At 40.1% G+C, this 27,283-nt stretch overlaps 4 protein-coding genes across 4 annotated transcripts; 3 read left to right on the top strand and 1 right to left on the bottom strand.

The window, feature by feature from the left end:
* Positions 1-529: 529 nt before the first annotated feature.
* Positions 530-6,939, bottom strand: maff (v-maf avian musculoaponeurotic fibrosarcoma oncogene homolog F). The gene is made up of 3 exons (XM_044178790.1): positions 6,803-6,939; positions 3,609-3,699; positions 530-3,483 (listed from the first exon to the last, which is right to left on the bottom strand). Exons 1-3 carry the CDS (start codon positions 6,889-6,891, stop codon positions 3,040-3,042), a joined length of 624 nt encoding a protein of 207 aa, XP_044034725.1. The 5' UTR covers positions 6,892-6,939; the 3' UTR covers positions 530-3,039.
* Positions 6,940-8,738: 1,799 nt separating this feature from the next.
* On the top strand, positions 8,739-11,712 carry tomm22 (translocase of outer mitochondrial membrane 22 homolog (yeast)). The gene is made up of 4 exons (XM_044178626.1): positions 8,739-9,048; positions 9,527-9,645; positions 9,928-10,045; positions 10,598-11,712. Exons 1-4 carry the CDS (start codon positions 8,959-8,961, stop codon positions 10,670-10,672), a joined length of 402 nt encoding a protein of 133 aa, XP_044034561.1. The 5' UTR covers positions 8,739-8,958; the 3' UTR covers positions 10,673-11,712.
* Positions 11,713-12,529: 817 nt separating this feature from the next.
* On the top strand, positions 12,530-17,489 carry dmc1 (DNA meiotic recombinase 1). The gene is made up of 13 exons (XM_044178624.1): positions 12,530-13,077; positions 13,452-13,496; positions 13,583-13,729; positions 13,882-13,964; positions 14,488-14,540; positions 14,662-14,703; positions 14,811-14,883; positions 15,196-15,287; positions 15,436-15,509; positions 15,736-15,850; positions 16,021-16,081; positions 16,220-16,336; positions 16,831-17,489. Exons 1-13 carry the CDS (start codon positions 13,021-13,023, stop codon positions 16,898-16,900), a joined length of 1,029 nt encoding a protein of 342 aa, XP_044034559.1. The 5' UTR covers positions 12,530-13,020; the 3' UTR covers positions 16,901-17,489.
* gspt1 (G1 to S phase transition 1) lies at positions 17,431-26,052 on the top strand. The gene is made up of 14 exons (XM_044178623.1): positions 17,431-17,671; positions 17,964-18,008; positions 19,940-20,209; positions 20,295-20,328; positions 20,608-20,685; positions 21,016-21,196; positions 21,546-21,700; positions 21,963-22,103; positions 23,001-23,094; positions 23,683-23,763; positions 23,985-24,158; positions 24,709-24,798; positions 24,902-25,070; positions 25,325-26,052. The coding sequence occupies exons 1-14, from the start codon at positions 17,476-17,478 to the stop codon at positions 25,375-25,377; spliced, it is 1,761 nt and encodes a 586-aa protein (XP_044034558.1). The 5' UTR covers positions 17,431-17,475; the 3' UTR covers positions 25,378-26,052.
* Positions 26,053-27,283: the final 1,231 nt, after the last annotated feature.

Genomic DNA, 27,283 nt, shown 5'->3' with positions numbered 1-27,283 from the left:
AGCGGTAAAGAATGTCCCCGTAGTGTTGAGACAGTCAGTAGAATGACAGGAAATGGATTATTAAAGAGAATCGAGACAAAATAGTAAACATGCAGCTTCTCTAGTATGCAGATTTGATGTTTTTCTCTGTTACATACATGTCACTGTATAATATATTGAATTCTTTTGTGGTTTTGGACTGTTGGTCAAAGTAGTTTAAACCTTTTGGGATTAGTCTTATTGGTTTCATATTTCATTAACAATCAATACATCATTAAGTTTCAGCTCTGGTCCTCTGTACTGAGATGGCATTTTTGATCATTTTATTTGAGTCAAAAATAGTTACACATGCTACACCTGTGATAATCTGCGTTTGTTCTGCTGTGGAAATGGTATTAATTTTCAAGTGTCTTAAATTTGATTTTAAAAAACGTGTGCAATAACCCTGCTGATCCGGAGAGATAACTTGTGCAACACATCCTGTAGATCCACTTCCTTTCCGTCTCCCACGTGTGCATCTCCAGTCCAGCCCACAACCACAAACACACCATTTTATGTACAATATGTACAACATTTATTATAATTAATATATAAAATAGACAATGTACTTAAATTTTCACAATAGAAAAAATACAAGTAATAAATACAAAAACCATTTTTGTTTTGCAAGTATTACAAAACATCCAGCACAGTTTGACAGATGTGAGACGTTAAAATGTTGAGAATAAATGCTTTGCCACACTGATATTCATATAGCTAAATATATGCCTCATATCTTTAGGAGTTATTTGTTAACACAGTCTAATGCGTTACAATGCCTGCTTATAAATGATATTGCTAGCACTATTCAGTGGCCTAGACTCCATGAAGTCCAAGTCTGTTCGAGCCCGTCTTGGCTGTAACAGGCTTATGACTGATGGAGGTTTTCAAGTGAATAAAGCACCACCTCTTTCCACCTTCTTTCCCAGTCCGCCATGCCAACTTTCTTTCTCCATCATTCAACAACCCCTCAACCTTCCTGTCATCTCCTCATTTCCATCTTTCTTTCCACTTTTCGGTTTTCCTTTAACATCCTGTGGATCTGCCAATAAAGAAGTGACCTTAATTTTTCACACAAATAACATACAAATCATCATAGAAAAATAATATCCCTCCAAGAATCCACTGACAAGCCAGAACAAACATGGCAAAACACACACATACACACAAATCATCATACAGCAATATGGCCATTGGCTTTGAGCATATTTCTACATAGCTAATAATTAACATTTTGTAAAGTAATCATCATTGCCACACAACACAATAATTAGACATGAGAATATCCCCGGACTAGTCATAAGTACTTCTGAAAACATAGAACATCACAGCACTCGTTAGCTTGTCTTTTCATAATATCTACCTTTAAATACAAATAAAATATAGAATATATCTCTGATAAATGTCACTCAACATTTTCGTCTCAACGGCACATACAAACATTACAAATAAGAACACAGAACGGGAATGTATGCAGAGGATTTGCATCGACTTGAGCGTAATTCCTACCAGATGCGACTCCGCTTTTACATGTTTTTAGCAAAATGACCAACATCTGTTGTTGGGAGTCTACCAGATATGAAAAAAAGGAAGCCACAGCAGACTGTAGCAAAGTTACTGCACAGTAGGGATTGTGAAATGAGCAATGAGGATCATAGCTCAGAAAATAGGAGAATCCAGAGAAATCCTAATCAAAGAAATGTGCGGTCATGAACAGTCTGTTTTAAACCTTTTCCCTTTGCATTCTTGTAACTCCAACACACACTGAAGGCACTGCATTAATGTGAGAAATGTGTACACAAGTAGTACAAAACTACTTTCCCCTCACATGGAGGGGCAGAATTGGTAGGGAGGGAGCAGTGGCAGGTGAATCCCAAAACTAAGATATTTCACTGAATGGACAGCTTGAAGGATTCGCAAATGCGTTTCTCAACCTTTTTTTCTGGACTGTGATCATTTTTTCCTCCCCAAATCCTCACAGCCCAAGCAGTTAGAGAGCTCAAGTGAATCTGAGTATGGCATACTGTCGATTATAGAAATGATCCTTTTGAAACTATTAAAACACAAACTATATTAGCCTTAGAAATCTCCCATGACCCCACCTGCATATCAAGTGACACCAAGATTGAGAAACTCTTCATTACTGACTAACAAAAGTGACTCATACTTTGGGATGCTTCCTTGCACAGTAGCAGAGAGACGTGGGTATAAGAGCTAGTAGCTTCAGACTACAAGTGTACCGGGGATGCAGACATTGTAGAGCTACAGGAAGCTGTACATACGTCCGCTCCACCCTGGCATTTTGCTGTTGGTCAGGTGCCATAAACTGAAGCAGAGAGAAGCATTTCTGTTGCAGAGAGCAGCAGCGTCAGAGCTGGATTTGTTGAGCAGTGAAGATGTACAGTAACTCTGGGTTGGTCTGGCTTCAGTCAGAGTCCAGTTAGTCAATGTCTACGCCCTGTGTAGAGGGGCAATGAGTGTGAGGGTTTTGTTTCTGTGTGTTCGTGTGTATGTGTGTGTGTGTGTGTGTGTGTGATGACTGAGCACATCAGTGTTCAACGCCTCGTTCACATTAAATCTGCTGCATCTTTCTGAACATAATTCTAAACTTTGAGAGCTTCTAAACAAATGCACTTTACTAAATTTCAGCCAAGTAAGCTGCAGTGTCATAAAATGGTATTAAGTAGAGGACACCTCCACCAGTCCTAGATGATTTTTCAACCGTTCCTGGCCCTTGCTTTGGAAAACTAAGCATAGCTGTTGTCTGTTCGGTGCCGTTGCACACCACTCCGTCAACACTGTGTCACACAGGAATGGATGACTCCTGGATATTCAAATCCATCAGAATTTGGAAATGTGAACGAGGCGTAACGCAAACAAGTGTTTAATATTTCCTTATTAATATATATTGTCTTCCTGTTCTCGGCATGTGTGTATAGTATATGTATGCCTGCAGGTGTGTGTGTGTGTGTTTGCATTGCAGGTTGTGTGTCCCCCCCAGTCTGGTTGCAGCACCTCCTTCTAGGACAGCTCCTGTTCTCTCTGTGGCTGAGGCTGTGGTGGACTCTTAACGATGGTGATGACTGAAGCGGTGTTGAGGCGCGGGGCTGTGGCCAGCAGGTGGCCTCCTCCGGCCTCCAGGCCCCTGGCAAACCTCTGGAGCGCAGCCAGACGCGCGCCAAGCCCCTCCAGCTCTTTCCTCATGCCGGCGTTCTCGGCTCCGAGCCTCTCCACCTCTCTCTGGAGCTCCGTTTTCTGCTGCTCCAGGGCTTCACGCTGGGACACCCGTTTGACCCGGCAGCTGGCGGCATATCCCCGGTTCTTCAAGGTGCGACGCCGCTGTTTCAGCTTTTGGATCTCCTCGCGGGACAGGCCGCGCAGGTGAAGGTTCAACTCTCGTACCGAGAGGGACATGAGCTCACTGTCCGACAGGACGGGCACATTCTCGCCACACTCCTGCTTCACCTGAATAGGAAGGAAGAGAGGAGGAAATAGTAAGGGAGGAAGCATGAAAAAAATACAACCAATGATGTTAAAAAATAACTGATATGGAGGGGAGTAAAACTTCTTCAAGTTTTTTGACGCGTTACCTTCAGGGCTTTGCTGTTTCTTTCTGTCGTCATGATCTGACCGTCTTCGGTTTCTTCCCACCAAACACCAGTGAACACAGATACAGACACTCTGGAAGAACAAAAACAGGACACACACAAAAAAGGTTATCACATGAGACTCAGGACATCATGCTGTTCAGGCCCAATGTCTGGTTTGACATTTACCATCCGCTCACAAGACAGCGAGTCATGCACGATAAAGAAAAGGAGAACCCAGAGATCTTTCATGCTTCTCCAAATGCGCTCTCTCATTAAACTCTGCGGTTTGATATGAAAGGAAGAGGAGGTTTTGAAAGCAACATGCCTTTCTCTGCTAGCTGGAATAGCGAGGAGGAAGTTATCGTGTGTGTGCCCTTTGGTTGCTCAAAGCAGGTGTCCTAACCAATTCCCTCAACACTTCCTCTTGTCAACACAACACCAACGGTTCAAAACTTTCATTGTGAAAAAGTCTAAAAAACGACAGGCAACTATTTTTATGGGACATATTTAAGTGAAGAGGAACACAACTACATCACAATAACATCTGCATATAAAAACAGTTGAAACTTTTTTTAAATGCTCATTATTTTTGCCTTGAAACCTAAAATGAAAACCTATTTAATCATTTTTCCAACCTTTTCTGACATTGTATTCAAAATAGGAGACTAAAACACCAAGATTGGGTAAATGTGCGCAGCCTTAAATTGCTGCGTCCAGTAACAAGCTGTAATAACAGAGTGTTTGTTTAAGTCTGTACGGCCTTTCACTACTGTATTTGGAAATTTTCTCCTATTCTTCTTGCTGAACAGTTCACACAGACTGTGTGGGGACTTCCTACACTCCTCTTAAGGTCAGCTCACAAATGTTGTTGTGTGGGTTTAAAGTCCAACATCTCAGTCGGCCAACTTGAACTGCTTTTTCCCCTAGTCACTTCTTGGTTGACTTGGCTGTGCCCTTCAGATCACTGTCATGTTGATAAAATGACTCTGCACTTCAACTTGAGGCCATTTTAGCTATATCAATTTCACCTCCATCCTGAGCAGGGCACACAAGATAGACTGTGTTGACTGTACAGCAAAAATATCTGACATTAACATTTAATTGAGACAGAGTTCTACCTTGACATCATCAAACCACAGGGTATTTTCCCCACACAGCTTTTGGAAAGTGAATGTGTTCACTATCATATTTATTGCAACATTGGATTTTCTTTTTTAGAGTGAATGGGCTTTCATTTAGTCTCTTTATAGCCCAGAAGTGTAGAAAAGAGCATGAAAAATGTTAACAAGCAAGGTTGCATGACGACAAAACAGTCCATTGGTTGCTTTGAGGTTGCTGACTGTTGACCTTTAGGCAGTATCACGGACGAGCCAACTCCTTGCACTTTCATTTTTCTCTAACAAACAGGCTGATCTAGACAAGATCATGGGAATTTCACCACTTCTTGATTACAGTCTACGCTGGACGTATTTATGATCTTTGACGCAGTTTGTCCCTTTCCTCTAGTAAATCTAATAATAACAACAACAACATCTTCAAGATAACGTCATGCTCTGTTTTAAAAGCAGCATGTGACATAACCTTTGGGGGAATTTGTTGTTGTCAGAACATTTGAATTTTAGAAATCTTTGAGTTTAACTGATTTAATGTGAATTGTTTAACATAATTTCAAGTTAAGGTAAAATGGTTTTCTGTTTGCTTTCAATTGTGATATACTGACTCTTGTTAGTCAGTCATTTATGACCCCTAATTATAAAAGGGCATTACACTTCTATCAATGAGGTATTTTCAGTTTCAATCTTACCACTCCAGAACTGAACACCCTTATAGTTTTACCTCAATTTGCTTGCTAAATGAAAATAGTTAATGTTTTTGTTTAACGGTCTTTTGTTCCAGGAAAATGTCAAATTTTAAAAAGGTGTAAACATTTGAGTAGCCTAAACAAACTGTGGATGTAAAGAGAAGACTTGATGTGTGCTGCTTTCCAGCAACATTAAAACAAACTGGACTCCCAACAAACCATGCAGCCAGGCAGGAGGAGGAACCATACAAGCAAAAGGAATCATTTAAGTTACAAAAGCACATTTCCTCGGTTCCGTTTTTGAAGGCCCTTGGGTTCAGTTCCAAAACCAAGATCCAATTTTCGTAAAAACATTACATCATAACAGTAAAATGGGCTTTAACGGCACATGTAGGCCTACAACTCATGTACAGTAGCTGTTGATCCATATAAGCTAAATAAAAACACTTGTTATAATAGTCTGCTGTGTCCTGACAATAAACTGCATTTCCCGAAAGGCGTGGGAAGTGGAGGCTGCAGCCCCAGTGGTTGTCCAACCCAACCAGCCGGTGGACTCCGGCTGAAAACCGACGAGACCGCCGCCGTTTCGTAAAGTCATGGTGATTCAGCAATAAACCGTTTGCTCAGCTCCGCCAAGACTGCCAGTTAGTCCAAACGCAGGAAAACCAGCTGTGACCACGGCTTTCTGTATTTATCCAAACAGCACAGGATATCCGCGTTCGTACTTTACTATAAATATCACTTTAGAGGACATAGTACTTCTTAAGTAACGCTATCGCAGTGGAACGCAACAAGTGAACGCAGCACCGCCAAACGCAAGATACAATTACTTTACAGGGTTTAAACACCATAATATCTATATCTGTTAAATATGAAATTACTAAATAACAAATAGTTAACACAGACCACTTCTGGAAACGGTATTTATTCATCTAGCTACATCCCGAATCCACCCTTATCCTAATAGGGAGAGGAGCTGGCCAGCTTGGGGTAAAGGCGCTGCTGCTATAGTAAACAGCCATCACGAGTGCCCTCGACATCCATTTTAGTAAGACTTTAAATAATCCATTTAAATTGTTTTATAGCATAGCGTTACAGTTAAATAAGGAAGTGTGAACCACCTCTGGCTGTCAAATGTTACGAGTATAGAGGCATAAATATGAAGAGCGGGGCCAAATTATCCGCATCATCTTAAACATGCTAGTAATGTTAACTGTTAGCACCTAGCATCAACGGTTTCTGACTAGCTAAAGGAGATTAAAGCAAACAGCTGCCTTGTCCTTGGTTGGCTGGCGAGTCTCCGACGGACACAAGTCCTCTAATGTTCGGCAGTTACCAACGAATTCCAGTTAAATATTTTAACGTTTAATATTTAGTAAAAATTATAATTTACCTGCTGGGTCGAAACGACTCTGGCGACAAAATGTCAGTCCGCCTTTTCCCGGAATTACTCCGCTGCTCTCTGAGGTTGGATTCCTTCATTCATAAAAAACACAAGCGACAATGACGTCAGGCTTAAAGAATGAGGGCGGAGCTAACCCCGCCCCCGCGGCGTACTCCGGGAGGATGTAAACAAGGAATCCCTGCATCCCAGAACTTTTCCATGACCAGCCCCTCTTCCCAGCAACAACAACAACAACAACTTATCTGGAAAAAGAAAACGAAAAAAAACACTGGCAGAGGCTTTAGAGTCGCTCTTTACTGACACTGTTTAGCAACAGGGAGAGAGATAGAAGTTAAAAATCCAGCACAATCCAACCATAAAAACAAATACTGAAGATAAAATCCTCACAACCCACATAAACACACATACTCATAGTTTACAGTATAAGTGCCTTATATGCTGAAAAGTATATTTATGGCAGAGTCTATTTCACTGCTGCACCATAGACACCCATCTAGCGGTTGTCAATTATACAGGAAATAATAAGGGTTGTTGACTGTTTTATTATATTTAGTTTCAAGTTATATATACAGCATGATATTTAAGTGTCATGGAACCTTATGTAGCTGGCATAGAAAGATAAATGAAAATCCATAAGGGAAAAGCATGTTTCACAAATTGCCTACTTCAGAATGTGCTCAGTTGAAGTAAATCTATAAATGGCCAAAATGTTTTTTCACTGTATCTGCAGTTGCACATTTATGTTGAACATTGGGATTAGGAGCAAAGGTTCCACTTTGAACTATGTACTGTGCACATTTTGATTGAATGCCATTCATTGGTTTGTCCTGGGTGGCTGGTAGGCTGCCTTTGAACTGACTTCACATAGATCCATAGGGGGAAATGCAAATATTTTTGTAGTGTTATATTTCCTGGCTGTTACCCATCTCCCTTGAGTTAAAACAGTGGCAAATTTTGTCGCGTCAAGCACAAAACAGAACATATAACATTATAGCCAAAAGATGATCTTTGCTATTTTGTTGCTTCATTACTGTTCTAACAATGTACTAGTGTTTATCAAAGTACTAATAATTGTTGGTAGTACAATCCTTCATAAGTGTTACAACTATGTATTCAGAATCAGTAAAGTAAATACTTTACTGATCCCCGAGGGGAAACTCTTTCGTTACAGCTGCTCACTATCACGTCAGTGCACACTTAAGAATAGAAGGAATAGAAGTACTAAGCAAATCAAAATATAATACACTATAATACAGGTAAGATAAATTAAGTACAAAGTGGATATAAGTATAAAAGCTAAAATAAGTGTATGTACCAAAGTGGATTTACAGGTTGATAAGTATGTACGGTATAATACAATGTAATAAGTAATAGTGCAATAATGAGTACTGTCAAGTTAAGTATAGCTTATTAAGATGATTATGAGACGGTGGATATTGCACAGCAGTAATAGAAGTATGAATAAATATCAATAAATAGGGAATTGTAAACTGAAAACAGAGTATATATAACTGAGTATATTGCACAGGAGTATTAGCGCTCTAACAATGCTAATTTAGTAATTTAGTTATCTAACAATATGCAGGTGTGTTACCAATGCTTAACTAGTGATATAATGATGTGTATTGGTATGCTGTTGTGATTCATTAGTGCTCTATACAAGTCACAGTTTTGAAAGAATGCAGTTGTATCTGTAATTTATATAAGCTGTTCTAAATCTAAATCTAAGGCCAGAGAAATGAGAGCTTTATGTTTTAATGACTACTAGGAAGACCCTGGACTCAATACTAGGCAAAACGTACATACATTAGTATTTTAGTTAATAACATTGACATTGTTGACACCACAAGCTACTATTAGACAGCCGCTACGGCAGGGGGCGCAGTTTATTTTTTGTCGACGTACAAACTGACCCCTGGCCTGCTCCCGTCATCCGTCTCTGACAAGCCTCACGTTTTCCCACTGTGACCTCAGACTGTCGGTGAACCGATGCACGCCTCCTAGCATTGTCTTTACTGAAAGCCGGTGGGAAATCATCAGAAATACACTAAACTGACTGTCGGCGTCACCGTGTTTTCTAGCGACGTGTTCGCCGTGCACACAGCTGATCCAACCCGACAGAGACGAGCGAGCTTGCAGAAGATATGGCCGGAATCGAGGAGCTTTCCCCGGCTGCGGGCCCGGTGTCTACCCGGCCCCCCGAGGACGAGATTGACGACGATGAAGATGAAGATGTAAGTGGCTAGTCATTCTGGGGGTATTTCGGAAATGTGGATAAGAACACAAACTTTACATAGGGTCGCACTGTCTTGTTTCCAGCTTGTCCTTTTCTTGGCTAGCTAACATGGCTGTATATGCTAACTAGCTAGCTACCTGAGGTGTCTGTTCTAGCTTTGACAAATCCGTGGTCTGTTGCAAGCATACACAACTGTTAACTTGTTAAAAGTATTATTTCGTCTAAGTCAATTTCACCATCATGATATTATCTTTAATGTTATGACAGTAGCAAGATCATTTCTCACTGTGTTAACACCAGCTAAACCAACCTGTAGCAAACTTGAGGATGGACAAAACTGTATTTACCAAAATGATAAATGAATGTAGATTTATTTTTTCTGCATCTTTTATTCATGAGAGGTGCTGCCTGATTACTTACTCGCAGTCTCATTGCACTGAAGTTTCATGTCTGAAGGTTGTGTTTGTCTCCTTAAGCTGGATGAGACACTGATGGAGAGGCTGTGGGGCCTGACAGAGATGTTTCCTGACACAGTTCGCTCCGCTGCTGAGGTGTCTGCACAATGCTCTGTCTCACTGGCCAAGAAGTTTTACAGGTAAATCTCTTCAGCGTTTTCGTCGCACCTTGTCATTGCACAAATGTATACATGTGTCATGGTAGCCCAGTGGATCAAGAGAATAACTGCTAATTCATAGGGTTGTTCCCAGCAGCAGCCATTGGTCTTGACTTTGTTTTCTTGAGCTAGATTCACATCTTTAAAATGTCTATACATTGTAAACCACTGGAAGCTAATCTTAGAAATGGAAGGCCTTGGTCCATACCTTGGACTGGCACATCTAAACCAGCAGAAGCTAATCAGGGTGTTAACTTGTTTCAGTTTTTCCCGATCGGCGCTCTGGGTGGGTACTACCTCCTTCATGATCCTGGTGCTGCCTGTTGTGTTTGAGACAGAAAGACTACAGCTGGAGCAGCAGCAGCTACAACAGCAGAGACAGGTGAGTGTTCATGTGCGTTAAGCAACAGCTGAGAGAGCAGAGATATGGGAGGCATTTCAGGTGAACTATGATGTACTTCATTAGTAGTTAGATTGCAATGTGATTCATTTATGGGAACAGCCACAAAAACAAGGTTTTACAGGTGAGGGGAAGCAAGTATTGACATGGGCTGAGGCAGTCAATTCAATTTTATTTATATAGCACCAATTCATAACAGAAGTTATCTCATTGCACTAATCCTATAGAGCAGGTCTAGGCCGTACTCTTTATAATATTATTTACAGAGACCCAACAAATCCCATCATGAGCAAGCACTTGGCGACAGTGGCAAGAAAAAAACTTCCTTTTAACAGGCAGAAACCTTAAACAGAACCAGACTCAGTGGTGGGCGGCTATGCGCTGCTGCCGTGTTAGGTTTTGAGAGAGAGAGAGAGAGAGAGAGAGAGAGAGAGAGGGGAGGGGGCATGAATGCAGTATGAACAGAAAGTGCAAATTATGATAACATATGTTAAATTGATGAACAACCTGAATGATTGACTGTTTCCCTTCTAGATCCTATTGGGGCCCAACACTGGAATGTCTGGTGGGATGCCGGGCATGATGCCTCCTGCACCTGGCAAGATGTGAGAGACAGGAAGGGCCAACATGAACCTGAGATCTACTGCTAGCAATACAGCGGGGCCGGTCGCAAGGAGAGACAGAGAGACCATGGAAAAGCTGTATGTCAACGGCGCGACATTAGGCTCACTCCGACGTGTTGGATTGGCTAACGGGATTGAAGGAGGATGCGTTTCTAACACTTCGCTCTCACTGTCTCTCCTTACTCCAACATCATGCAGAGACTTATTTCCAGGAGCACTGCTTCCATTTTTTTTTTTTTTTTTTTTAAATAAATACTTATATCAACATAGATAATGTGTTCTTTAGGGGATAGCAGGTACAGGTGGATACATTGAAAGAAAATAAATCTGAAGGTTACCAGTTGTTTGTCTTGGTGTTTGCAGTCTGAAGAACGTTGTTATACTTACAGTATGTTGGCAGTTTTGTCCATCATCATGGGCTTACTGGTTCCACTTCTATGTGAATTATGTTAATAGAATATCTGACAGACAGGTCTGATGCATTGTGGAGCATACTGTAGACTATTAATTGATAGGAATGTGATCTACAGAAGGGCCTCTTGAAGTTCTACAAGGTAAATGACACTCTTCTTCTGTGTGAAGTGTTTCTGTTTGTACACAGTTCACATTTGTACATCTATGGATGGATGTCAGAGTGCAATGCCTCTCACTTAAAACTAGCCATAGTTATTGGTTTCTCTGCTTTTAAAAAATGGATTGTATAATGCAACAACACCAGATTCCATGCTGTTCAATGATTCAAAGATTGTTGTGTCTTTTTCTGTTGGTATTATGTGAAATGCAAAATCATTGTGCCATGTGTCATTTAAGACAGGAAACATGTCACATGTTTTTGGACAAATGTGGCTGTGGTGGTTGATAAAGTCTCTATTACCCTGACATGTCCACTCTTAGGAGAATGTTCTTTTGTCTGTTGTCATCCATGTGACAATTTACAATCTCTTACCTCTGTTCAGTAAGCAATTCAATGTCTCTGTTTTGTGTTCAACATGACTGCAGTAATTAAAACACCAAATCAAATGGAAAGCCAAGTGTTTATTTTCAGCATGTTGGTTGTGTATTTGCTCAAATACCCTGTTGTAAAACTGCCCATAAAGCATTAAGTAAGGATTTATGAAGAAAAGATCATACTAAATGATTATATTACTAAAGACATTAACAAATAAGCACTGACATTTTTAAACATTTTCTAATATTAAATTGAGTGTAAGGGAGTGTAAGATTTTTTTTCACTGAATTGTTATATTTGCCATTTGTAAAAAAATATATTTTATTATGTTGTCTGAAAATAGCTATTAGAATCAAATGTCTTTTCCACAGCAGGCATTTAGACTTGTCATAGCAGGAAAGGCACAGGTGCAACTAATAACATAAATGATTACCTGAGAGCTGGAACTGGAGCACCTACATGTAATGCAGCTGTAATTAATGTCATTACTTAGACCTGTGCTTTTCTTGCTGTCTGCAGTGAAAAAGTTCCATTGTTGTAGTGATGATGCTCAAGTTCTTTAGTATTGGCATGCATACAACTATTCTCAGCCCCCATAGCCTTACAGGATACCACAAATTAATATAAACCATACCACTAATGCAACACAAACACTTTAAAACAGTACTACAAAAGTCCAGAAAATAAAGAACATCTATGCACACATTTTTAATGCCACTGTCCAATGCTGCATTCACTGCTTTCTTTTTTCTTTTTTTTAGCTCCTAGTCCTAAGGGTTGTAATCGGAACGTGTTCCCATTGGCTCAGAGCAGTTACTAATGAGCATTTTTGAAAATTCAAACCTGCTATAAATCACTTTATGAAGTTCTTCATGTTGTTAAGGTCATCAAGTGCGACATTTCCGCCCGCAATTGAAAGCGATAATTATTAGCAAGTGTTGGGTCAGTCATGTTTAAGTCATGATATGTCCATGCTATATTATCTACTGACAAATGTGTAACTTCCGACTGCACTTGAATAGGACAAAAATCACGAATTCCCGCCAGTTGCCGCGCGCGAACCGCTTCAGGGACAAAAGAGGACTTTACCTTTTAACTTAGTTAGTGAAACATGTATTTCTTTAGTCAGTAGCTCAATATTCTTGTCGTTTTCTAGCTAGCATAATTCAATAAGCCAAGGTTCTAGTTTTGATAGCTTTACTGACAATCTTTTTTATCGCGTGAGCAGTTGAAACACCAGAGTATAGCTAAGTGAGCAATTTAACGTTAGCTTAACGTTACTTACAAAGGTTAGCTAACTTAGCTGACTTTGGCTAAAGATCCTTGCTGACTGACAGTAACTGAACGAACTGAACCAGCAAAGTTTAACCCATATTATATTGAAAATGAAAGCTGCGGAGGATCAGGTTGTTGAAGATGATTCTGGTTTCCTTGATGATGAGGTGAGATATTGTAGCTAAGCATTTCATTGAATCATTGCTAACTTACAATGGCCTTCCATGACTAGAAAAAACCCACAGCTATAAAAAAATGTAAATAAGTTGCCACCAATGTTAATTATGAGCCCATCTAAAAACAATTGAAATGACCTAACTGTCCAGATATCAATTTATACATAGTGTAAGTTAATATAACTATTTCAAACCAACAATTTAGTTACAAAAATTATAAAAATAGTCTGACAGCATAATCATTTTTAATAACGTATAATTCATTTATGCTACGGATGTTTTTAAGGTAAAAGCTGTATTTTTCTCTTCAACCAACTCATCAGCAACTACCTCATGTAGTTTTTCTTTTTCTCTGAATCTAACAGGAGTCCTTCTTCCAAGACATTGACCTCCTACAGAAACATGGGATTGTGAGTAAACAGCAGGGCTGAAACATACTCAAAGGTTCAGTTGTCTATCTAAGCATCTCTCTGTCCCTCCCCACCTGTGACCACAGAATATGGCAGACATCAAAAAGCTGAAGTCAGTGGGTATCTGCACTGTGAAGGGGATCCAGATGACTACCCGCAAGGCTTTGTGCAACATTAAGGGTCTTTCAGAGGCTAAAGTGGAAAAAATCAAGGAGGCTGCTGGGAAAATGCTGGTAAAATGGGATTTTCTACTGTGAATTTCATATCAGTCTTCAACCTGTACTACTTTATTCTTAAGCCCTTAAGACTGAATACCATGACAAATATGATTAACAAAATAACTTACAGAACATTTTATGTATTCATAATTTCCTGTACATTATAGAATGTTGGTTTCCAGACCGCCTTTGAGTACAGTGCAAAGAGGAAGCAGGTGTTCCACATCACAACTGGGAGCCAGGAGTTCGAGTTAAGATTTACTTGATGTTGACGTGTAGACTGTAGGATTTACATTACTGAACCTAGAACCTACCTAACCTAACAGTTTGTGTTTTGTGCATTTACATTTACATATACCATATACTCGAGGTGGGTATACAGTAGCCTCTGGTTGTTTTAATATTATGATATAACTTAAATATGTCTCATTGTGGTCTTAAAGACTGCATTACATTTAATTGATATAATTATCTACATTTATTAGACTTTTCTAGCAAAGTGAAATTATCAATGAACGCTAGGTTATTTAATTCACATTACTAATGATTGTTTTGTTAGAGCACCAAATATCGTCACATTATCGATATCGAGGAGCAAATTATTCGACTTTACCAGATACACTGGTGAAATGGTAAAGTGACTAGCAAACATTGAGATTAACCAGCAGATACTGTGGCTAGGTGAATGAAAATAAAGTTTCTCTGATCGTGAATCTGTTTAAATGTATCAAATTCATAGCACAAATGTTACAACACATCTTTTATCTCTGCAGTAAGCTTTTAGGTGGAGGTATAGAGAGTATGGCTATCACGGAGGCATTTGGAGGTGAGAAGATGTCTTTCTATAGTTAAATACACTATGTATGATTAGATATTAATAATTAATATTAAATGTCACTGAGTTTGCTGCACTGACTCAAAACTCCCAACATTATTTAATCCTACAGAGTTCCGCACAGGGAAAACCCAGCTGTCTCACACACTCTGTGGTGAGTAAGGAGCCTTTTGAAAATGGCTGCTCCGGTGATTGATAAAACGACACTGCACAAGTCAAATCAATTAAATAAAACTTCTTTTCTGTGTTGTTTTTGTCCAGTCACTGCTCAGCTGCCAGGCGAGGATGGCTACTCAGGCGGGAAAGTTATCTTCATTGACACAGAGAACACCTTGTATCCTCACAATGATGGGAACAACCATACAACATCTGACGTGCTGTTTGGTTGATGTTTAAATGACTGAGTATCGTGTTTTTTATTTGCTGTCCCAGGAAGAACCTTGGCTATAGGTAGCACCATGGTCTACACATTACCCCATACATGACATCCTATTACATGCTGATTTTGAAAACATGTTTATAAGAGATATTTCTTCAGTAGGTGTCATAATGTGACCATACAATTAGTGTTCATGTGTGTATCAGTGTGTTTTCTTCTTGTTATTCTGTTTCACATTATCTTTGACTCATACCTGTCTGATTCCAGTCGTCCAGACAGGCTGAGAGACATGGCTGACAGGTTTAACGTGGACCATGATGCTGTGCTGGACAACGTGCTTTACGCCCGGGCCTATACCAGTACAAAAATACAGTCATTCATTCAGACCAGAAAACTTTGACACATTTGTGGTGTGCAAAGGCAGAGCAGGTTGTATTGAAACACTTCTCTCCTGGCATGGTTATAATATTTTGGTGTTATCAAACTTTTGTCTTGCTCCCTCCTCAGGTGAACACCAGATGGAGCTGCTGGACTTTGTAGCAGCCAAATTCCACGAGGAAGGAGGAGTGTTCAAACTGTTGGTGAGTAAAATAATTAATTCTAAAAGCATGTTTTCACATATTCATCATTTCTTTGGTTTTACTTCCCCCCTGTATTCTACTGATTCTCTGTGTGAAGTTATTGGAGGGCCAGAATGAACTTGTTTTTTGCAAGTGTTAAACAACAGGCATACATTTTAAAAAGATATGATTCCTTCCTAACTTTCTCAGCCTCTACGTCTCCTTGTCTGCTCCTCTCTGTGGTCAGATCATCGACTCCATCATGGCTCTGTTCAGAGTAGACTTTTCTGGTCGAGGCGAGCTGGCTGAGCGGCAGCAGAAACTGGCCCAGATGCTCTCCAGGCTTCAGAAGATCTCTGAAGGTCTGAACCAGGAGTGTTTTTATGTAAAAGCCACAAACATCAGCCATATATCTTATCTGGCATATACAGGGAATGTCTGCAGAAATTAATATTGCTGTTTATTGACTCATTCAGATGATTTGAGGATTTTGCCCATGTATCTTATTGGCTTTCTTTTATGTTTTTCTCAGAGTACAACGTAGCAGTGTTTGTTACCAACCAAATGACAGCCGATCCCGGCGCAGGGATGACGTAAGACATGGCAAATTCCCTCACTCTTCGGAGTTTTGTGCTTGAAATTCTGTTTTGCTGCTGACACACTGGGTGCAACATTGTTTGAAGCTTTGATGTGATGTTTTTTTGTTTTTGTTTTTTCTGTCCCTGTTTTAGGTTTCAAGCTGACCCCAAGAAGCCAATTGGTGGTCATATCCTGGCCCACGCCTCCACCACACGGATCAGCTTGAGGAAGGGGCGTGGAGAGATGAGAATTGCCAAAATATTTGACAGGTAGTTGGCAGTTTTTATTTATAATATCAATAATGCAGGATTTTTCTATTCAGTGAATCATAATGCACATATAGTCTAAAATAATGACACAAAGCAATTAGTGAGTTTTCTCCCAAATATTTGAGAATGTCAGCTACAAATGAAAGTTTTACTTCCCGTTACCATGTGGTCAGATGAAATAATCATCAGCTAAACAAATTGATGTGATTTTCCATACCCAAATAGAAGTGACATCACAACAAGGTTGTCTGCCTATGATGTTATTTTTATTTTCTCATATCACCAAGCTTGAATGTAGTTTAACATTGCACACATTTTGTTTGTCCTAAAGTAATATTCCACCCCAAATGTATCTTATGATTTGCGTATTAAACACTCATCCATTTTCAGGATTAACCTATCATTGTACCTGCTCAGACCTGGACTATAATTTGCTGAAAAGATTTGGGATTCACAGTTGCTCTACTCATTTATCTCTCCTTGACTTCCTGTAGTCCTGATATGCCTGAGAATGAGGCCACTTTTGCCATCTCTGCTGGAGGAGTTACTGATGCCAAAGAGTGAAAGATGAAAGAAGAGAGACACACATGTTTGCAGTTTCCTGTTCATGTCAATTTAAAGTTATTTAAGGTATTTTTAATGAATTTATTTATTGAGTTTTATAGCTTTATATAACCTCTTAAAGTTACACTGACAGTCTTGTACTGTGGTACTTTTGATGTATTTATTTTATTTATACGCTTTGTGGTATTTTTCCTGTGTATCAGAGATTTTAAAATAAACAACAAAAAAAGACAACAGTTATCTACTTTTCATAGTTTATTCTGGTGACCGGCAGATTGCTCAAATTACCTGCAGAGATAAAGAGAAATGTAAAGTTAGTGGTAACATGACGGTAAGTCCGGTGCTGGCCTCTAGCGGTGTTTGCAGGACGCGCAGCGGCTGTAACGTTACACCACTTCTCGTCGGATGCGAGATCCATATGGTTGCGAAAGCGAGGCTTAACAAAGCAATGGGAACTTCACCAAACGTGCAGCTAAGAGTCTAAAAACACCAGCAACTACACGTTTTAACGGAACCATAAAAATCATACATCTTCCCTGGTAGTGTAAAGGTTGTCAACTCTGGAAAAAGGAGCGATGGACCCGAGAGACACAGCCCCGGATTCGTGGGAGCTGGAGGAGGATGCCGAGGCCCCGGCTGCCGCGGCGGGGCTCCCGACCGCCTTCGCCGCTCTTAACGTCAACGCCAAGCCGTTTGTCCCCAACGTTAACGCCCCGGTCTTTGTACCGAGCTTCCTTCAAGCCAGCGCGGTGGAAATGCCGGCTTCAGACGGTAGGTGAATGCCAGACAGCTGGCTAGAAGTTAGCTTAACTTGCTAGCTTGCTTGCTAATCCGGCTAAGTTAGCCTTCCTGACTGCAACTCGCTGTGCTCGGTCCAGCCAGTGCCACAGTTACCATTGACACTAACTGATCAACAAGTCGGCTTGCGTGTTAGTCATGTGTTGTAACAGTGCATTAGCCGATTAATAACGCAGTAACAGTCGCAACTAAACGTCACACGTGACCATCGTTGTCTAATAAATATTTATGAAAGTTTGACATGCTTTGTTTTCTCTCCTCCAAGGTGCCCCTGATCCAGTTGGCAGCATGGATGTGGCAGAAACAGCCGGTATGCATCCACAGTGTACTCCAGGCACTGCAAGTTCAGGTTATTAAGTCACAAATCTGGCTGTCAGGCAGGTTGTTACCACAGCACAGGGGTGGTTATATAAGCTCAGGTGTGTATGTTTACCTGCAGCCAGATTTGAAATCTCAGACCAAACCTCATGCAGACTAGGAAAGCTTGGATGCTCACATTTGAGTCCCTGCTTGTAGGTTCACTTACTCCATATTTGGATTGCTGGCATTGGTAAACCCATGTGCATGGGCCTACGTATAATATGATGCAACTTCACTTGTCCATGCCCGAAATAGACATCCCATTGGCACACACTGATATGTATTAAGTGCTGCATGTCCGAGGCCTTGGTCTGCTGTGTGTCAGAGCAGTTGGAATGTTTTTGGTTACTCCAGAAAAATGCAGTCACTTTGTGCTGACTTGTTTTAATTTGCCCGAGTCAGGTTCATTCACATTTTTGGCCTGACCCAGGATGCTGTGTGCCTCTACTCAAGTTACAAAGAACTGGTGGTGTTTTTGTTTTTTAATAGAGTGGCTGAGCACTGCAGCTGTACCAGAGTGAGTGACATAGGGAGACAAAACAAAATGATTACATGCAGTGTACTCAAGAGACAGACAGTGACTGGGGTCTGGAGAAACCTTTCCTTTTCACATTTCCTACAGACATATTCATGGAGATGCTTGTTCTAACACTTGCCTCTTCGAATTGCTCTGAACATGTCTGAAAGACAAACTGTAACTACAGCATAATGAGACTGTCGACAAAGTCAAGGCACGAATGGCTTCCTGAGCTGCCAGCAGCAATATCTCACAGGCTGATTACAAACGACAAGGGTTGAGAAGAAAATAGGCCTTGTACATGACTGCTGGGCTGCATAATTCATAGTTACGAAATGAGAAGATTATTTGTGTGTTGCCATGGGAAGGTGCTTCTTCTGCAGGGCTCAGCAGATTTCAGTGTACTCTTTTTTTTTCTTTTTTTTTTTTGTTTGTTTGACTTGTACTTGTTTTCTCGGCAGAACATTGCCTTGATTGTGTTTCTAACAAGTGAACAGGACTAATGAACCACAGACCACACACAGTGAAACCTTGCTTAGATTATCTGCGAAGGCAAATGAATGTTATGAGCATGTGCTATCCTCAAGGTCTTTATATGACATATATTACATATGTAGATTCAAGGCGAAGCTCCAATAGTAGTTGGTGCACCTGGAAATCAAATACCACCATCATAATTTTTGCAGCAGTTTAGATTTTTAAAATAGTATAAGATTTTAAGATTAGGAAAGACCAAAAGTCTCTGTTAAGTCCTAGAAATATACATGCTAGAACACAGAAAGTTGACCGTAAGGTTGAAAACCAAAGAGGGATTGGGCAGCTGTTTATTTTACTCTGGCAGATTGGATGTTGAAGTTACAATTTATATTATTTAAACCGTGAATTGTGTAAATAGTGTCAAAAATTAGTTTTCCTGAGCCCAACTCTGGTAAAGGCAGTTTTACAGAGGGTTCCCTGGAATTAAGATAATATTACAATAGAATAATAATAATTACCAATAATAACACACAAAAGAAACATAATGTCTAAAATAGAGCATGTGAATGATAATGGTGTAGGAGATTCAAATGAATAAGATGACTTGACTCAGTGCAGTTCTGTCTTTTCAGTACGTGTTTGAGATGTGGAAATGTGGTAAAAGGACTTAAGTTTGGTACAAATATAAAACCGGCAGAAATGTCGCAGTCCAGGATTCAGAATCAATCAGGATTCACTCGTGGTCAGTCTGCAGGTTTTCATTCCAGCCAAAAAGTATGTTATGTCATTAAATAGTTCCTCCTCCTTCCAAGCTGTGGGTTGTCTGGAGCATTCAGACATTACAGAGAAATTACAGGTGTAGAGGTGTAGTAAACGTGTCGTTCCAGCTCCAGTGGAGAATGGAGGCACAGAGGCAGACATGACCACAGAGGAAGAGACCTGGGAGCAGAAGGAGGAGCCGGGGGGAGGTGGAGGAGGCGGAGGACAGGAGGATCTGGGTTCAGGAGGGGCCTGTGAGGAGGGCGGAGCCGCCGGGAAAGAGGACGAGGAGATGATGGAGGAGGAAGAGGAGGAGATGCCCATGCCCAAAGTGGCTCCGGCACCTCCGGATGCCCCCAAGAAAGAACATGTGAACGTGGTCTTCATCGGTCACGTGGGTGCGTCTCATTCGTATGTAAATTATTTTATTTAAGGAAGATTATAGAACGTTTAACAATGTTTATACCTGTCTTTGTCTGTCAGATGCTGGTAAATCAACTATTGGAGGACAGATCATGTGAGTAATCCAGTTTTCATGTTCTGTCTTGGCTGATCGCAAGGCTGCACAGTAAATAAAACTATCTAAGTGCAATATGAAGTACTTACATTTCTCTTAAAACGTATTGTGTTGCCTTTGAATTTAACTTTAACTGTGTTCAAATCCAGAAAATTAAAAACAAAAAACAGTGCAACAGGTTGCCTCTTGCACAACAGTGTTTTTCACTTTAAGCGTCAGTTTCACTTTTGAAGTCACTTGCACTTGTTTTGTCAACTTTCTTTGTGTTCTCCGTGCCAGGTACCTAACTGGAATGGTGGAGAAGCGAACCCTGGAAAAATATGAAAGAGAAGCAAAAGAAAAGAACAGGGAGACATGGTGAGAAAGGCTTGTGTTGTGTAAACAGTGCTGTAAACAGCATGCCTTTAATTTTTATTTTTTTCTCTTCATGTTTACTATTAATATATGTGAATAAATTGCAGTAAGCTGCTTCAAATATTTTCAATGAAAGCCTTCAGAAGCGCTAACTTTGACCTACCATATTTTGTTATTTTGCATGTTTTTTTCATTCTGCAGCTAATCACCAAAGCAAATATTGCAAAGGTTTTGATTACAGCAGGCTTGTTTGCCACACATGTACAGTCATTTTAAGTGCTAATGACACAGTTTTGTAAAACATAAATTAATGAATAAACATGGTTGTTGCAGGTACCTGTCGTGGGCTCTGGACACAAACCAGGAGGAGAGAGACAAGGGGAAGACAGTCGAGGTCGGGAGAGCTTACTTTGAGACTGAGAAAAAACATTTCACTATCCTGGATGCCCCTGGACACAAGAGCTTTGTCCCCAACATGATTGGTGGAGCGTCACAAGCCGACCTGGCAGTCCTGGTAAGATGGACATGGACATACAACCAACGCTAACGCTAACTAGCCCTAAACCTCACAGAGATTAAATCCTGTACTGACGCATAAAGATTCTTATAAGGCAAACATTTTTTATATAAATTATGTACATTTATTAGTCAATTATTTCAGTGGTGAGACGTGTCACCGCAGGAAAAAAGCATATACAAACATCCATGGAAACTTTTCAAACCACCTCTGCAGCATAATCCATTTTCCACTGTCCATCTTTATTACATATTACATATATATATATATATTCTACATTGTTTTTTCTAAATGCTTGTCACTAAACGGTGGAATTACTTCCACCTCCCTTATTGGTTTGTATCAGGTGATTTCAGCGAGAAAGGGGGAGTTTGAGACCGGCTTTGAGAAGGGTGGACAGACGCGGGAACATGCCATGCTGGCTAAAACAGCAGGAGTCAAGCATCTCATTGTCCTGATCAACAAGATGGATGACCCCACTGTCAACTGGAGCCTAGAAAGGTGAACAGGGACTGGGTGGAAATAGATATGACGTGCTTATTTGGCTTTAATTTTGTATTAGTGTTAAAATAGAGAAACAAAGATATGGCAGGTTGGTGGCAGAACATTGTCTAGCAGTGAATTATTAGCAGTGGTATGGGCCTCCTGTTTTATTCAGATGGGGTTTTATGGTTCCCACATGATTTCTCCTTTTGTATAAATACATGATGTTATACATTTCATATTTCTTAAATAATCCCATCTTTTCATTACTTTCCTGGAGGTATGAAGAGTGTAAGGAGAAGCTGGTGCCATTTCTAAAGAAGGTGGGCTTCAACCCCAAGAAGGACATCCACTTTATGCCTTGCTCCGGACTCACAGGTGCCAACCTCAAGGACCCCGTACCTGAATGCCCCTGGTACACGTAAGTCGGCTCTGTGAATGGGTTTCTATGGTAGTATGAAGCATTGTCAGGTTGTCTGGTTCATAGAGCACATTTTAGCTGCTGTATGTGGATGTACAGTCATCCTCTTAAGTCTTTATTTACCACTGGCTGAACACAGCTACACACACTCAACTCACTTGAACAATAATGCTTTGTTATATGTTAACAAAGTAGTCATAGAAAATCCTCATGTCTTAGGACTGTAGTGTTTGGATGAATTTATTTTTCCGCAGTCATATACCAACTCAGGACATGTTCAAACACTGAACAGAAAAATGAGTATGAAATGTTGGCTACATGGTTAGGGCCACTCTTTCCAAAAATGAAACGTACATTCAGGATACCTGGCTCGTCTGCCAGCAGTTTCTGTTCCTTTAATGCTACATTAGTATCGCCTTTCTGGCACAATTTTACCATTGTTTCCCAGAGGTGATCAGAGAGCTCTGGTGTACCTGACTGTTGATTCACAGTAGTGCCCTTCTTGGCATCTGCCTTTATAATGGAACACATTTTTTCCCCTGAAAGGTTGTAGCTCTATACTTTAGAAACTGCTTCTTGAACATGTTGCCACTCAACAAGTGCTTATTCTTTTTGGTGATAATGTGAAATGAAACCACCAAACAATCCCACATTTCTTCATCTCCACCTGGTCTGACCTTGCCATTTGCTCATGACTGACACGATTTATATATAAATTGTGGAGACTAGCACAATTTATATATAAATATTCATAAAAGACAATTTTTACCAACTCTACACCTGAAATAAAAGCCATAGTCTGTCAAAAATCACCCATGGCAGGCCACTGTACGACACAGTAGCTGCACTCATGAATGACTATGGTGATGGACAGTCTCCCTTTTTGTTCTTTTCCAGGGGTTTGCCATTTATTGCCCATCTGGACAGTTTGCCAAACTTCACCAGATCCAGCGATGGACCAGTCAGACTACCTATCGTAGACAAGTACAAGGTGAGCAGCTGGAGGCCATTAATCTGTGGCAGCTTTTCTTCCTCAGCGGATGAGTGGGCATGAAATTTCTTTTGGTTTTTGTTCACTTGGCCAAAATCTTTCCTCTCTCTTTCCCCTCTCCAGTTTGTCATTCTCCTTCCTCTCGGGTGATTTTCCAAGAGCACACCAACATGCTTACACACACACACTGCAGTCTCTGCATAATCATTCCTCTTTAAGATAATTCAGCTTCTTGGCACTCGCCTCAGTTTAGAAGTTGGAAGTAGTTCAACACACACTGTAAGTGTTGGTGGAATTTTGTTATTTTTGGGGCTCTCTCGGTTGTCCCTACATTAATCGTCGGCTCTTTGCTTTCTTCACATGTCATCTTTTCTCTTTATCCTCTTGTCTTTAAGTTGTTTAAATACTTCTCTATCCCTGTGATTGCATAAGAAACTTATGTAGTGGTTATATGATTAAAATAGTCCCAACTGGTGTTCTCCTGATGTATATCATCAGCATTATAAAACCATCAGCCTGCTAATATTTGTTTGCTGGTGTGTGTGCACGTGTGTGTGTGTGTGTATGTGTGCGCGTGTGTGCTCGCAGGACATGGGCACAGTTATCCTTGGGAAGCTGGAATCTGGATCCATCAGTAAAGCCCAGCAGCTGGTCATGATGCCAAACAGGGTGAGTTCTCCTCTGTATGACTTTGCGCCTTCTCACAGGGGACCAATAAGCCTTCTACTAGAAATAACTTCAAGGCCTCATTCTAGTTTCAGTTCGAACACCAGCCACGTATCCTGTTTCAGTACAGTAATAATGTGTTTGTTTAAAGCGTTTATTTAAAATATTTACAAATAGCTGTGTGTGTGTGTGTGTGTGTGTGTGTGTGTGTGTGTGTGTTGCAGCACACGGTGGAGGTGTTGAGCCTGCTGAGTGACGATGTGGAGACAGACGATGCATGTCCCGGGGAGAACCTGAAGTTGAGGCTGAAGGGCATCGAGGAGGAGGAAATCCTCCCTGGTTTTATCCTCTGTAGCCCTGACAACCTCTGCCACTCCGGACGCACCTTTGACGCACAGGTAATGACAAGAGTCATTAGTTGTGGGGTGAATCAAAGTCTTCAGGTTGAAGGTTCAGGCAGCTACAGGCTTTATTAGCTCTCGTTTATTCCATGAACAGATAAAAACTCTCCACCACACGCTCCTGCTGCTCTCTCAAAAAAAGACCCAGAAATACAAAAATGCAAGCCTGTTTTTGCAGGTTGGCATACCAACAAATGATAGGGGTCAGGGTCTGTCCAAGCAGGGTCTTTGTAGGCGGGAAGGCTGTGCTGCAAGCCAGACGTTTCTGCAGGCCAGTTAGCAGCAGCACTTAGCTGCTTGTTTGATGCAGAACATTATTGTGATTTGAATTATTGTTTGGTGTATAGAGCAAGTGTACAGAAGCCAGAAGGCTCAACAATTGAGCATGAGGCATTCAAATATGCCAGCTGATGCTAACCGATTTTATCAAAGGCACATTTTAAACCCATTTGGCACTCTGCAGCTTTATACATGTTTTATGAATATGTCAAATCAACTGATTGTGATTTCAGATTTTAGATGTTTACATTTGCTCCTTTTATTTCAGATCGTCATCATTGAGCACAAATCAATCATTTGCCCTGGTTACAATGCAGTCCTTCACATCCACACCTGCATTGAAGAAGTGCAAATCACAGTAAGTTACTGCTTTACTTTCCAAACTGATTGTTTTTATTATTTATTTTATTTGCTCCTGGCCTTACTTAACTGTGGTTCAACTCTTTAAATCCTGACTGCAGGCCTTAATCTGTCTGGTGGACAAGAAGACAGGGGAGAAAAGCAAGACACGACCACGCTTTGTTAAGCAGGACCAGGTGTGTATCGCCAGGCTCCGGGCAGCAGGAGTCATCTGTTTAGAGACCTTCAAAGACTTCCCTCAGATGGGACGATTCACGCTGCGAGACGAAGGTAAGGACGCTGTGGGTGTGTGTTTTTAAGACAGCTTGAGTATGTTTATCTGTTTGTATGTTTATAAGTATTCATTTAACAACAGCTAATACATTTTGCACAACTTGCTTACGGACACAGATGTCACAGCAGAGATAATATATTGTGAATTTATTTGCTTTTGTGCATGTCTGGCTTATTTTTCCCAATAATATGAACAGAAGTCTTGAATCGCCATTTTGTTCCTCACTTCTCTTCGTACACTCCTCCACCAGGCAAGACTATCGCTATCGGCAAAGTGCTGAAGCTGGTGCCAGAAAAGGACTAAATGCAACAGTGGCAGCATGCATGGAGTTCTTCCAGTCTTTACCAGAGGAGAAATGCTGCTAGAGCCGACCCAAACAGCTACTCTCTTTACACACAACTATGCTGAAGAGAAGAACAATGACAACAAGGAGTGAAGGAGAATAAAATTGCATAAAATGAAGAAAACGAGACTGAATCAGTTTTTATGATGAACAATATGAAATGAGAGACCAAGTCCAGTGTGTCAGCTTTCTCATATTGAGAGCTCAGCTATGCCACTAATGTAGCTACATGTCCCCCTTCTGTACGCCCACGGCTAACCGCACTGTCGGATGGCCACGCCATTTGTTTTTAGAATGGAGATGGATGCAGTGTTACTGAGATTGGGGAAGGAAAAACAAAAACTACAGAATGATTTCATATCCTGCAAAAGACCAGAATTAGCCTGTAATTTTAATTTGCAAAGCACATCTCCCTTTTTAAGAGTGGGATTTAGAACCCGAACTGACATTTTATTTGGTTTTAAGGATTGCTGTACCAAAATTTTTAGTTTGGTCTCTCTCCACATGAGGTGGTTTAATTGGATGAAGGTCACATACTACTCTGATGAACCATGGATAAACACACTCACACAGACAGACACACACAGCTGTTAAATAATATAAACTGAAAATAAATGATCAAGCTGCAACAGAAAGGTGTATTTGTTTTCCTTTTAATAAGTAATAAGTATTCTCATTTGGGATGAAAAGTAGCAATTCTACAATGTAGAAATAGTCTGTTACAAGTAAGTCCTGCATTTTACTTAAGTAAAAGTACAAAAGTATTATACTGTACAAAATATACTTAAAAGTACCAAAAGGAAAAGTACTCGTGCAGAATGGCCCATTTCAGAATAATGTATATTATGTCACTGGATTCTAATTATTGGTGCATTAATGTGTAAGCATCATTAATGTTGCAGCTGGTAAAGGTGGGGCTAATTTCAACTACTTTATATACTGCTGGGTAGCTTAATCCATAATAATACATCATAATTTATTAGGTGATTATACTTTGCATTCATAATCTGAATTTGCAAAGTAACTAGTAACTAATGTCAAATAAATGTGGAGTAAAAAGAATATTTCATAAGTATAGAGTAGCATAAAATGGAAATACTCTGGTAAAATACAAGTACCTCAAAATTGTACTTAATTACAGTACTTGAGTAAATGTACTTACAGTCCACCACTGCAATGTATCAATACTAATACCAAATTCACGTTGAATATTAATAGCACCAAAATATAAACACTATAGAAGTTTCCTATCCTCTGTTGATTTACACGTTTAAATATTAGTATAATTGGATGTATTGTTCAATTCTATTGTTGGTAGCACTTTACAGCTCAGTAATAACATGGTAATAGTTGGATAATATCGATAGCAACGAGGCAAAACTATAAATATAAGTAATATTTTGGTAACAAAATGGTAACCTGCTAACAATAAAATGATTATCAAGTAAATTTTATTTCTATAGTACATTTTAAACAACATGGGCTGACCAAACTGCTTTACAAACATGCAGAAGAAAACATGTCAACAATCAACAACAAATCATGCATATGCCCAGGCAGAAAGCAAGATAAAATAATAGCAATTTAGGTACAATTAAAAGCCGAAGAAAAGAGTGCAATATTTGGATTTAAAAAATGGTAATATGGTGACATTAATGGGGTAATTACCTCATAACAATGAGGTAATATAGGTTGATGTTTTCACAATATTATAGGCTACTATCAGCATAGTACCTTCAAAATCACATGAGAATTCTTGGAAGTCAAAATTGGTAATTACCATATTATAATACTGAAATTTGTCCTCCCTTATGTTCCAAACATTCCCCTTTGTTTCAATACTGTACAAATTATATGGTTATTGCT

This window comes from Siniperca chuatsi, linkage group LG20, assembly GCF_020085105.1.
Source record: "Siniperca chuatsi isolate FFG_IHB_CAS linkage group LG20, ASM2008510v1, whole genome shotgun sequence".
Taxonomy (NCBI): Eukaryota; Metazoa; Chordata; class Actinopteri; order Centrarchiformes; family Sinipercidae; genus Siniperca; species Siniperca chuatsi.
The sequence above is the reverse complement of the archived record's forward strand: the minus strand, read 5'-3'. Positions and strand labels throughout refer to the sequence as shown.

Coding starts and splice junctions, on each gene's coding strand:
- maff (XM_044178790.1), bottom strand. CDS start 6,891: ATGAAGGAATCCAACCTCAGAGAGCAGCGGAGTAATTCCGGGAAAAGG. Junction 3,700..6,802: donor GAGTCGTTTCGACCCAGCAG/GTAAATTATAAT, acceptor TTGTTCTTCCAG/AGTGTCTGTATCTGTGTTCA. Junction 3,484..3,608: donor GAAACAGCAAAGCCCTGAAG/GTAACGCGTCAA, acceptor CTTCCTATTCAG/GTGAAGCAGGAGTGTGGCGA.
- tomm22 (XM_044178626.1), top strand. CDS start 8,959: ATGGCCGGAATCGAGGAGCTTTCCCCGGCTGCGGGCCCGGTGTCTACC. Junction 9,049..9,526: donor ACGACGATGAAGATGAAGAT/GTAAGTGGCTAG, acceptor TGTCTCCTTAAG/CTGGATGAGACACTGATGGA. Junction 9,646..9,927: donor CTGGCCAAGAAGTTTTACAG/GTAAATCTCTTC, acceptor AACTTGTTTCAG/TTTTTCCCGATCGGCGCTCT.
- dmc1 (XM_044178624.1), top strand. CDS start 13,021: ATGAAAGCTGCGGAGGATCAGGTTGTTGAAGATGATTCTGGTTTCCTT. Junction 14,541..14,661: donor TATCACGGAGGCATTTGGAG/GTGAGAAGATGT, acceptor TTAATCCTACAG/AGTTCCGCACAGGGAAAACC. Junction 15,288..15,435: donor TTACGCCCGGGCCTATACCA/GTACAAAAATAC, acceptor CTCCCTCCTCAG/GTGAACACCAGATGGAGCTG.
- gspt1 (XM_044178623.1), top strand. CDS start 17,476: ATGGACCCGAGAGACACAGCCCCGGATTCGTGGGAGCTGGAGGAGGAT. Junction 24,159..24,708: donor GACGCACCTTTGACGCACAG/GTAATGACAAGA, acceptor CTTTTATTTCAG/ATCGTCATCATTGAGCACAA. Junction 25,071..25,324: donor ATTCACGCTGCGAGACGAAG/GTAAGGACGCTG, acceptor CTCCTCCACCAG/GCAAGACTATCGCTATCGGC.